This window comes from Heterocephalus glaber, unplaced genomic scaffold (assembly GCF_053883595.1).
Source record: "Heterocephalus glaber isolate CG9 unplaced genomic scaffold, H.glaber_assembly_v1.0 deba00001608, whole genome shotgun sequence".
Lineage (NCBI taxonomy): Eukaryota > Metazoa > Chordata > Mammalia > Rodentia > Bathyergidae > Heterocephalus > Heterocephalus glaber.
Genome location: NW_028258379.1, coordinates 10,295,697 through 10,307,908, shown reverse-complemented (window position 1 = coordinate 10,307,908; position 12,212 = coordinate 10,295,697). Strand labels below are relative to the sequence as shown.

The 12,212-nt window shown below is 50.4% G+C and overlaps 1 protein-coding gene across 6 annotated transcripts in view; it reads right to left on the bottom strand.

The window, feature by feature from the left end:
- Positions 1-2,103: 2,103 nt before the first annotated feature.
- Positions 2,104-12,212, bottom strand: part of Plekhd1 (pleckstrin homology and coiled-coil domain containing D1) — a 39,630-nt gene continuing 29,521 nt past the window's right edge. For 2 of the 6 annotated variants that reach the window (XM_004837320.4, XM_087195313.1), the window contains 7 exons: positions 10,921-11,015; positions 9,095-9,188; positions 7,297-7,475; positions 6,652-6,784; positions 6,167-6,311; positions 5,671-5,820; positions 2,104-5,338 (listed from right to left, as the gene is read on the bottom strand). In XM_004837320.4, the coding sequence (XP_004837377.2) occupies positions 5,169-5,338; positions 5,671-5,820; positions 6,167-6,311; positions 6,652-6,784; positions 7,297-7,475; positions 9,095-9,188; positions 10,921-11,015 (966 nt within the window). In that variant the 3' untranslated portion in view covers positions 2,104-5,168. The remainder of the gene's footprint in view (positions 5,339-5,670; positions 5,821-6,166; positions 6,312-6,651; positions 6,785-7,296; positions 7,476-9,094; positions 9,189-10,920; positions 11,016-12,212) is intronic. The other 4 variants (XR_015445013.1, XR_001182653.3, XR_204856.4 and 1 more) reach the window with 4 other exon arrangements.

The following is a 12,212-nucleotide window of genomic DNA, read 5'->3' as shown; positions in this document are numbered from 1 at the left end:
CTGGCTTTCAGGAACTCGGTCTCAAAGGTAAATAAGATTGGGGTGGGTAGAAATACAGCCAGGTCAAGCAGACAGTACAAGGCTGGGCAGGGGAATCATGCTGTGACATAGATGAACCTCGACATTATACTAAGTAAAATAAGCCAGTCAGAAAAAAACAAGTAATACATGACTCCCTTCTGTGAGGTATCTAATGCTGTCAGATTTATAGAGACAGGAAGCAGAGCAGTGGTTGGCAGGGCCTGGGGCTAGGGGTGGGACATTATTGTTCATTGGGTACAGAGTTTGAGTTTTGCCAGATGAGAAAATTCTAGAGATTGGTTGCTCAATAATGAGAATATATTTAACATCACTGGACCATATACTTAGAAATGGTTAAAGTAATAAATTTTATGTTATGTGCATTTTGCCACGATAAAAACCCAGTTAAGGAGAGAAAAGCTTCACACAAAAGATTCACAAGTATTGATTGGATGAAGATGGAAAGAAGAATGCTGACCGTGACAATGGACATCAATGGGCACCTTCCCTCTAAAAGCCTTCCAAGGGAAGGGGATGAGTCACAGTGAGCCTTTCCTTGGGATGACAAATCAGTTATCTTTCCTGTGCTTGTCTAAAAGCCAACATTTTATGTCTTCATAGTTCTGAGGTCAGCTCTACCTAGTCAGAGTGTCCTCCCTCAGACCTGTCTGTCCCTGATCCTGGGTTGCTATAGCAGCCAATTTTCTCTTGATCAGGACCATAAGTTTTCAGATCATAGAGCTTCAGGACCATAGGGTTCTTCCAAGCAGCTTCATGTGATTGGGAACTTCTTTCCTACCTAATAAAAATATATAACAGGAAGATCCCTGAGCTTTCCCATCCGGGTCTTCCCACCACCAACACAGCAGCAGGCAAAGGGCAGCAGGTTCCCCCTTTGGGTTTTATTAGGGGAGCCACTGCTCTGCAAGGGGAGAGCTGTTCTTTTACACACCCCAAAGCTCACCAGTTGTAGCTTTTACCAGGTCCACAGGGTGGTTGAGTCTGTTCAGAGCAAGACTCCCAGACCAGAAGGAGGATGGAGCGAGAGAAGGGATGCGAGTCTGGGTAGCTTCATCCTGGCTGACTGCAGAAGCACATGGTACCAGAAGCTGCTGGACTTTGCCTGAGGGCTCCAGACAGCTGCTTTGTTGATTGGGTTTATGTGTGGCTTTTTTTAAAGACAGGGTCTCAATGTATACTTCAGGCTGGACTTGAGCTCACTGTGTAGTCCAGGCTGGCCTGGAACTCCTGGCGATCCTCCTGCCTCAGCCTCCTGAGTGCTGGGATTACAGGTAGGTCCAAGCACACCTGGCTTGTCCATCGGGTTTAATAACTGCCTACTGCTTAGATCACATCTGACATCCTAGGCTGGGTTTCACACTATCATCAAACACCTTTCTATCCTATCATCGTCATTCACTGAGGCTCTAAATATAGGCTGCTCGGGTTATGTTGACCTGGATGGAATGGATGGACTGGAGACAAGAATCACATAGCTCCAGGGAGGGACAGAGGCCATAGATCTTCCTGGGAGCTGGAGGGTGGGTCAGAACCTGAGCGCTGTTAATTATGCCAGGAAACAGCATTCACCTGGACTCCTGGGTAGACTGCTAGATCATCTGTCTGTAGTGAAGAAAGAAACCAAACAGCAGGAGAGTCCAGTTAATGAGATTACAAAAGTGTAAACGTCTACATCAGATCAGGTTAAAATGTGGTTTCTGATGAGGTTACCATAATGAGCAGGCCACAAAGCTAGGAACCCTTCCCTCTCTCCAGGCTGTCCCCACTGGCGCAGTCAGCCCTGTCCCTTTGGGCTGTGCCCAAGTCAGAAGAAAATCCTACTGATAGTCTTTGTTGCACGAGACAGCCAGGACCTCGGGGTGGGAACACAGATTTTTCAGTTGATTACTAAGAAGCCGCTCATAGGAGGGAAAGCAGTGGGGAATTTTATCTTCTAGGTGGAGAAACATGGGTAGCAACGTGCAGGACAGACCAAGTACCTGCCAGTAATTCTACAATCCCACATTTGACCGGTAGGGGGAAGCATCTCTCTAGTAATGACCACACAACATATATATGGAATATTGCAGGAAATGTATTTAATCGGCCAAAGAGTAATAGTTTTGGTTTTAAAATGTAAAAAAAAAAACAGAGCAATGTTTCCGGCAAGAAATTTCTACCCATCATATTCTCATATAGAAATACTGCTCTTGTTCTATGTACAGTATTAGGTACATACTGAGCTCTTAATCAACATGGATTGATCACTTGTTTGAAGATAACTCAGACTTACCTGAGGCATGGAAAACACAGGGCGAGAACAAGGAAATGAAGTAGGGATTGGTGAATGCGTGGAAAAGCACTGCTATGGTTTGCTTGTCCCTCCCAAATTCATGTTAAAATTTAATTGCCATTAAAACAGTATTAAGAGGCGAGACCTTTGCGCCAGGGATTTAGCTCAGTGGTTTCGCCACCTGCTGCGCAAGCGCAAGAACCTGAGTTCGTTCCCCGGTACCAAAAAAAAAGGCGGTGAGACCTTTGAGCCTGGTTTGTGGCACATGTCCATAATCCCAACTTGGGGGGGGGGTACCAGGGAGTGAACTCAGAACCTTGCACTTTCCAAGCAGGCAGCCGCACCACTGAGCTAAATCCCAACTATTAAAGGGGCTGAAGCAGGAGGACTGCATGCTCCGGGCCAGCGTGGGAAATTTAGTGAGATCCTGCCTCAAAGCTTTTTAGAAAGGGGGTGGGGATGCAGCTTAATGGTAGAGTGCTTGTCTAGCATGTGAAAGGCCATGGGGTCAATCCTCAGTACCACAGGAAAAACATACACAAAAAAGGAAAGAGAAAAAAAGGAAGGAAGGAAGAACTTTGATAATTAGAAGCCAGGTGTGGCGGCACACACCTGTAATCCCAGTGCTCTGGGAGGCTGAGGCGGGAAGATTGAAAGTTTGAGCCCAGCCTGGCCAAATAGACCCCATCACCCCATCTCAAAATAAAAATTAAATTAAAAGGAGGTATGAATGTAGCTCAGTGTGAAGGCCCTCAGTTTAATCTTCAGTGCTTAAAAAAAGAGATGATTAGGCCACAAGGCCTCTGCCCTCATGAATAGCTGAGTGTCACTTTTGCAGGAGTGAGCTATTGTGGGAGTGGTTATTTATAAAAGGGTGAGTTGGGCCCCTGCTGAATTTTCCTACTTCTCCTGCCTTGCCATCATGGGATGACACAGTGAGAAGCTCCTTGCTGATACCAGCACCTTCAGGTTGGACTTCTCAGTCTCCAAAACCATGAGCCAATAAACTTCTCTTCTTTATAAATTACCCAGCTTCAGGTATCTGTTATAGCATGACAGAACGGACTAAGACAAGCACTGTCCTTCCTGGCTAATAGCTTGCCCAGGAAAAACAAATGCATTTGAAAATTTCCAAAAGATCTTTCTTCAGAGCAAGCCATCATTAATTTAATTCCTTAAAAATAGCCAGGCATGGTGGTGCCTAACCCCAGCTACCTGGAGCTGAGGCGGGAGAATTGTAAATCGCAGGCCAACCTGGTCAACTTAGTGAGACCCTGTCTCAAAATGAAAAATAAAAAAGGTTGGAGATGTAGGTCAATGGTAGAGCAGGCCCCAGGTTCAGTCCCCAGCACAGAAAAAGCAAAATCAGTAATCTTGGTTTTATAAGTATTCCTCCTCATTTGAAAGTTCACTCTACATACATATTAGATAAACGTCTTCCAGGTTATACAGGTTTATACATATTTAAAGCTTTTATATTTACATTCAAATGCATTGATTCCAAAGTGCTCCCCCTCCCCACCAGCTCCAGTAACTGGCATCCCTGAGAAGGGACTATCAAGATTCGCCTCTCCAGGTCTCCCAGAGCAAGGCAGCCCAGCACCTTGGCTAGCAGAGCAGCGGATGGGGCCTGTTCTCCGAGGAAGCCGCCCTCCTCATCCACAGAATGTGCTGCAGGTGCTCAGGGACCTGCCCCTTCTGCTGGGATTGGCCACAGCCACAGCATCAGTCCAGCCATCAGAAAAATCTCGGTTTTCTGAAGAGTAGAGAATTGGTACCTTTAACGCCACCAGTGTCCCGGAACGTCCCAATCCCAGGACCTCCCTTTTCTGGAGAGATGGACAGACAGGTGGCTTCAGAGGATGGGCCCAGAAGACTCACAGGTGAGGAACACATCCTGTGGCCCTCAGCCTCCGGAAGGTGGTGGTCTCCATACAAACTGCAGGTGGGTGCTACAGCTTCAACCCTATTGACACTAAGCCCACCAGTGGTACTGGTTTATCCCAGCGCCAGGCTCCCCATGTGCTGGGGGTCATGGTTGCAATGCTTCACTGGGTGAAGGAGACAGCAAGCCTGCAGGGCCACTGGAGCCAGGGACAGCTGTCTCTGCCCAAGCCACCTTTTCCACGCCTGAGCCCTGTCCCTCGTGTCCTCTGGGACAGCCTGTGGTGCTGCTGCTGGTCCCAGCCCCAGCCAGGGCCCAGGAGGGTCACTTTGGACTCACACTCCTCTTGCAGGTTGCCGAGACTGCGTGTGGGTGAACGCATGTGAGGAGGAGGGAGCTGGCGGGGGTCCCACAGCCAGGGCCAAGCCCAGGAACCTTGACACTGGCGAGTGTGTGGAGTGTGTGGAGTGCACAACCTTCTCTTCCCTCTCCCAGGACACGGACTGAGTGGAGGCCATGGCTAGGGATGTCTATGAGGACCAGACGCAGGGTAGGAAAGCCTAGGGAAGAAGAGAATCAGGTGGGAGGTGGGGCCCACCCTTGAAGGTGAGGCCATTTATCACGCATGAGGACCAGGTGCAGGAGAGCAGAGTTGCAGAGGAGACTGGGGATTCTGGAGAGTGGTCTTCAGCCAGAAAGGCAGCTTCCAGGGCCAGGCAGCTTCCCCACCCCACTCCCTGACCAACAAAAGTCATGCACAGCCAGGGCCTGCCTCATCTCACCATGACAACCGGGCAGCACCCAGGGTGGACACACAGGGGAGGACAGGGTCCAGGTGGTGACCCAGGGAGATGTCGTCCCAGTTCTTGGAGGGTGAGGCTGGTCTCCGGGTGGCGCTCTGCTGGAGAAGAGCCCCGTGGAATTAGGCCTCCTTCTGCAACCCCAGATGTGGGCAGGGAGGACTGCCCATCACTTTCCACCCTGGGGAAGCACAGAAGCGGCTCCAGGCTGGGTGGCCATGATGTGGTAGATGGATTCCCGGAAGCGCTGGTCCCGGCTGAGCCGCTTGGCCACTTCCTTTAGCTCCTCTATGTTGTTGGCTTCCAGCTGGGAGGTCATGAAGGACTGGGACGGCTTCACTGGGAAGACAGGGCCCATGCACCCTGTAAGCAGACTCCCCCACCAAGGCTAGCCCCAAACCTGACTCTGACCCCAACCCTACTCTGCCTCCATCATTCCAGTCCTATGGCTGCTGAGCTCCCCCAGCCTCTTCCTGCCATGGCCTCTACAATCCTGGGAGAAATACATGGCTTGAGAATTCACCAAGGCTGGAAGCATCAGGTTGTAGGCTACATGGCCCAGCTTCAGAGCCAGGCCAGCCCTGCCTGCTCCCCACCCTGTCCTCTTCCTGCCTGGCCACCCACAGCCTGTGCCCAGCTCAGGCAGCAGGGACACAGACAGTCACACTCACTGTCATTCCAGGAGGTGCTGGACCGGCGCCGGTGGAAGCGGCAGCTCTTGATGCGGCGAGTGGCCGCCTTGTGAATGTACACGGAGTTCTTCATGATGACCGGCATCTTGGCCTCCAGCTCTGCATTCCGGATGCACTCCTCGAAAAACCCTGTGAGTGGGCCGAGGGGCGGTTCAACTGCATCCTTCGCGCCCCCCCAAGGATCCCTGAGGGCTCGATCCCACCCCTTAGACCAGAGCCACTCTCTGCAAAGGCAGGGCAGCTGAGAACAGAGCTGTGAGGTTTTGCAAAGGGGAAGAAACTCCAGGCTTTACCCCCAGACCCAGTGGCCAAAAGGAAGCAGAGCCAAGGGAACCCTCTTGGCAGGTGTCCGGAGGAAAAAACCACCAAAGACCACCTCGTGCACACCAGGGGCTCTTCCGGGCTCTGAGGAGCCTGGAGTCTAGCCAGGCTGAGCTCTGGGACTGGGGGACCAGACCCCAAAGGGAGGGCTTACTTTTCAGGTGGCTCACATCAGCCCGCATCCTCTCCTCCTTCTCCTTATTCCGCACCTTGGAGTTGAGCCCTTGTTCCAGGCTCTGCAAAGCGCCCTCTGCCTCCCGCAGACGTCTCTCCAGGTCCATGCGGACCTTCACCTCAGCCTGAATGAGAAGGAAGTGGGCTCCTGAGAGCAGCTGCCCTCTCTCTGGAAGTCTTCCCTGATTACCCCTGGCTCAATGAGCTTGGATGGATGTTTCCATATCCTGCCTCTATAGCTCACCCCTGACTCAGAGGCCTGGGGTTGGCCTTGCATCCAGAAGGTGTCTCCCAATGGTGGAGTAGACTGCTTCCCTCTGGTGGTTCTGTGCCCTGTACTTGGCCAGCTGGTCATACTGGCAGAGATGATTCAGGCAGCTATCTGGTAAGTAAGGTGCAAAGATGGGCAGAGGTCCCAGGAGAGGGGAAGGGCCCAAGCACAGTGGCACCCACAGGCCCACGCACCTTGAGCTCCCGCTCAGCCTGCTGCTTCTCTGCTGTCAGCTCCTGCAGTGAGTTCTGCAGCGCCCGGGACTGGCTGGAGTAGAACTCCCGCTCCTCCTCCAGGGCCCGTGAGCGCTCCTCATTCTCCTTCATCCTGCCGGGCAGGAGAGGAACCTACTAGATGCTCACCTACCAAAAGGGGCCGCCCTCCCCCGAGATCTGCCTGGAGAGATCCTAAGCTCCCAGAACTTTCTGGGTGTGGTCACCTGAGGGATGGTGTGGTCAGTGATGGGAGCCCTGGCCCTAGAGGCAGAAGACTGGCTGGAGTCCTGGATCTGTGGCCTGTCAGTTCTGAGACCCTGAGAAGTCCTGTCACTCCTCTGAGGCTCGGTTTCCTCCAGTGTAGAAGGGGGCTAAGGGAACCTGCCCAGTCAGCCACAAAGCACTGTTCTGAGGACCTAATGACTCCAGTTCATCACTGTGAGGCAATTGTCCATTTGGGGAGAAAGGTTGTCCAATTTGCCTGCTGGGGAAACTGAGTCTTAGGCAAAAGGAAGCGAGAGACCCATTGGTTAGTGGCAGCTAGAACCTGAGTCCAGCCATCAAGCTTGAGGAGTTACCAGTCCCCCAATCTGCTCATGAACTCAGGGGTTTCAGGGCCCTCACCGCTTCTCCGCCAGAAGCTTCTCTGTCAAGAGCTGCTGAATCCGATCCTCAATCTGCCTTAGGTTGCTATGGAGACCCCCAATGGCAGACAGCTGCTCACTCTGATTGGCCAGTGACTGCAGCTGGTTCTCATCCTCCTCCAGCATTTCCAGGGTTTTCTTCTTCTCTATGGAGAGTTCCTGGTGTGGAGGTAAGGAAGGAAGAGGAAGAGCCCAATTTAGTTTCTAAACATGGTGGCCCTCACCCACCTTTTTATTGCAGGGAGTGATCTATCCCTCTCTTAGAGACACCTGAAAAGTCTCATTCTTCAAAAGTAGAAGGCCAAGACCTCCTTTCTTACAAGGTAAGGTTAGCCCTTAGTGTAGGAAGTCAGAGAGCATCCCAATGTGGCTTCTAGTGAAGATGGCACCTAACAGAACTGGGTCCCAAGGCCCAAGGGCACCATGACCTCCTGGGGCTCCTTGTTTCTTCATGGGGGAGAAAAAGATGTATTGGACTCATGTGAAAAACTCTCAACAGGATGAGACCAAGAAGCAGATTTAGATGTTCTCTGTATTTACCAGCTACACTACACAGAAAATCTGGAGTTGAAACTATCCATGGGGAACTACCTCCCATGACAGGAAGAAGCAGGGAAAGATAAACATATAAGGTGCCCACAAAGCTCTAGTCAGGCAAGGGAGACTAGAAACTCCTGCAGCTTTCAAGGCAATTCATGGATTGAGTAAACATGTACAGGTCACATACCATGTACCAGGCTCAGATGCTAGGCTTAGAGATACCATTGAGACATTGTCTAAACTGGGGGTGGTGGCACATGCCTGTAATTCCAGCACTCTGGGAGACTGAGGCAGGACTGCAGATTCAAGCCCAACCTGGGAAACTTAGTAACTTAGCAACACCCTGTCTCAAAATAAAAAATAAAAATAGTTGGGCATATAGCACAATGCAAAGGCCTTGGGATCAATCTGTGGGGTGCGGGGGCGAGTCTAGTGAAGTCCACAGTTTGGAAAACACAACCTTGAGTGTTCATCCCACAACAGATATACAAAATGCCATGGGGACCCAGAGCTCAGAGGAAATACCTGCCTAGAAGCATCAAGGAAGCATGACTAAGGAAATATTTGAGCTGAGTCTAAGAAGGATGAATAGGAGTCCTCCAGGCAAGGAAGAGGTGGGAAGAATATGCAAAGGGAGCAGCATAGGCAAAGGCATAGAGAATGAGTTCGTATTTCTTGGGGACTATGAGCTCAGTGATTAGAGCAGGAGTTGGGGTGTTTTTGTGTGGGAGGTGGAGGGGCAACAAGGAAGAAATGGGGCCCAACTGGCATTTGCATGCTATGCTAAGGAGTATGCACTTTGTCCTTAACACAGATGCCCCTCCCCCCAGTTTCTGGGCATCAGATGAAGGTGACCTGGCAGCTGATTTCCCTTCATGCTCAGCTGCACCCAGGAGTAACTAAGCGAATGGGCCACAGGAAGGATGTGGCTCCACTGTCCACCCTAATCAATCCTTCATCTGGTGTAAAAATACAACCACTGAAGAATGTATTTCCTGAAGCCATAATCATCACAAGGGCAAACTGGAATTTGTCCTCTGGGTCTGGGAATAGTCAGTTCCTGCTTAGGGCCTCCTGCACAGACCAGACTTCCTAACCATCCACAGAGGAGAGACCCTTTAGATGAGCACCTCTTCCTGCCCGGTACACCAAGGGGAAATGCTGTTGGGAAAACCAGGGTCACACAGCTCAACCAACCAGCCTGCCCAGCCAGCCACCAGCCACAAGCAGCCCCTCACCTCCAGTGTCTGCTGCAAAGATTCCGTGAGCTGCCTCAGTTCCTTTTTCTCTTGTTCCACACCCTTGAGGCATCTTGCAGTGAGTTCTAGTTCCCTGTGGGGACAGAGGGCTAGGTATAGCGGTGCCCACAGAAATGCTTCTGCTGTACCTCCTGATGTGGCACAGGGGTGCTCTGTGTGGCCAGTCCCTCTGCAACCCTGGGCTCCAAAAGCAACTGTAGGGGTTGAGGCTGATACGGGATCCCAGCCAAGTGAGGGTGGAGTTACCTGCTCCAGGTGCACATGGATCTGTCAAGCAGGATAAACCTAGAGCCACCTCACAGGCAGAGCGGAGCTCAGAGAAACCAAGGGGACCAGCCATGCCTCTGTCTTCCTGGACAGTACCTGCTATAACCTATAATCACTGTGACACGAGACATGACTAAAGCCCCTCTCTGGGGAAACAAACTCCTTCTGCCTCCTCCTCCTCCTCTTTTTTTTTTTTAAATTGCTGTTGGCTTTTTGAGACGGGGTCACGCTATGTAACCCAGGCTTGAACTCACAGCCATCCTCCTGCTTTGGCCTCCTGAGTGCCGGATTACAGGCTAAAATACCGCACCTGGCTCTTTCTGCCTTCTTAACAAGCCTTCGCCATCACAGGCTTTTAGATGATTCCCCTACTTCTGCTTGGAGGATCTTCCCTTTTCCTGCCCAATCTTCCAAGGCCTACTCACATTTTGAGGCCAGCTCCACTTAATCTCTATTCAAACCCGAAAGGGTGACACATGTATCTTTTTTTTTTTTTTTTTTGGTACCAGGGATGGAACTCAGGACCTTCCACTTACAAGGCAGGCCCAGGGCCACTGAGCTAAATCCCGGGCCCTATGACACATATATCTTAATTCCTAAGACCAAAGAAATCTGCAGTCTGCCTTCTAGCCCTGACTATACATTATTGTGTTAATGTTTCTGAGAGTGTGGTTTTCCCAATCAGAACAAAAGATTCTCAATGGAGATTTTCTTTTCCACTGTCTGGCACAATTCTGGAAGGTAAGTAGATCCTTAGCTTTTGATTTGGTAAGATTTTTCTGATCCTCCCCAAAATACACATACAGTTGATTTTGTCTTATAAGGTTGTTGGAATAAAATTTTTCTGGATTATCATTGATGATCAGTGGTGACGATGATGAAGATAGCAACCACCATCATCACCACCCAGAATAGCTGTCTCCAAATTCCTGGATAGGCTACATCTGAATCATCAGGTGTGCTTTTTTTTAAAACATAAATTTTGAGGGCTAGGGATTTAGCTCAGTGGTTCTACCACCTGCCTCGAAAACACAAGGTCCCAAGTTCGATCCCCGGTACCAAAAAAGACCCATAAATGTTGAGGGTCCTCCTTTCAAAAGATGATAATTGAGTAGATTATTATAATGTGCAACTAGTTTTGCAAACAATACAAGGAGCTAAAGATCCCAAATGATATCATTAGCCAAAATAAGAAAGGACTGTACAGAGGAGACAGAATGTTGGGGGTCTCGGCTAACATTACCTCCAGGCCAGGCCAGCTTGTTCCTGACCGAGCCTGGGTAGGGGGTTTTCACTGAGGCAGGAGGGGCTGGTTGTTTGGAGGGAGCCTGCCTGCTCTCCTCATGCCTCATGCTCCAATTCATGACATTGCAAAAGATCATTATCAATGGGCACAAATGACAGCTTCCTCTGGGCACACCCAAGGCCTGGAGTGTTGGGAAGAGAAATCCAAACCCAGTCAGGCCTTTCTAAGCAGAGGCTACGATGCTGTATGCCAGGGTGCCCTCCCTGGGCCCTTCCAGGGGCGCTGCCACCACCTCTTGATCTGCTCCTGCTCCACTCTCAGCTCCTGCACCACCTCCTCAAACTGCTGCTTCTCGGCCTCCAGCACCTGGTTCAGGCGCTCAAGTTCCTGAGGAGAATCAAAGAGGAAGTGAAGAGTCACAGGAAGAGAGGGCCCCTCACCCCAGTACAGGGGACCCTTTGGGATCTAGCTCAGCCTGGGGCATAGGCTGGACTAGCCCCTCTCAATGGTAGTTTTCAACAAACTCCAAATCTGTGATGAATTTGGCCCATTCAAACACAATTTGCAAGCTGAAGGTGGGATCTAGAAATGATCTAGCTCTAGTGTGTCCTGTGGCTGAATGTGATTAGAAAAACGCCTGCTCTGCTGGCCAGCTCCGTGACCTGCAGTCCTAGAGGAAAAGCTGGATGTACTTCCATTAAAGATCCCCAGAGTGATGTCAATTAGAAGTGGCAAAGAAAATCCATTCCCAACCCCAAAGTCAGAGAATAAGGGGTCTTTTGCTTAAGGTATCTGAGCCAGATGGCTAAAGTTGCCCTCTACCTAACCCCAAGGCTGCAGGAAAATCAGAAAACCCAGGAGAGGCTGCATGGAGCCAGACCGGCTGCTTTGGGAAAGTCACAGCCTGAGTGTTTTCCTACAGACCACGAGCCCTCCAGGAGTCCTATTTCCCTGGGGTTCAAAGGCAGATGGTACTGGGAGGTACATTTCATGTGAAATTTGGCTGGAAGCATTTTTGTGACAACTGCTTTGTTCCTCCACATTTTACACCATGGGAGGATATTATTTCTATATCCACCTTCTCACCTTCCAACTCCAAATTACACTCTAATTTTCACCTGGTGGCTTTGTTCTCCAGTATAATGGGAACCCTACCAGGAAATGGGGCTGCCTATAGGAGGGCATTGCCACTGGCTTTGAGGAAATATAGACAAGGAATAAAATATGATTCCAAATGCCATGACCTCCATTCCTAAACTTCTGACCCAAACAGTTATTTCTTCCCCATCTAATCATTATTAGCACTTTGGGTGAGGACCACTGGTCACAAACTGACCTGTTTGCCAAATGCGGCCATCACCAGGACTGCTCATTGGAATTTTGATGGTCCTCTAGGTGCACGAGCAGCTGCAATGTGCCTGCAATGTGCCTGCTACACAGTGGGGTGCATAGGTCTTGCCAAGGCCAATGGATGTGAGCAGAAATGTGTGGCTTCCAGATAGATGCCTTTGAGACAGTGCTTGATGGGCTACATTCCCTTCCTCCTGCCATAGCAATCACTGTCCAGCAAACAGTAGTAGCAAG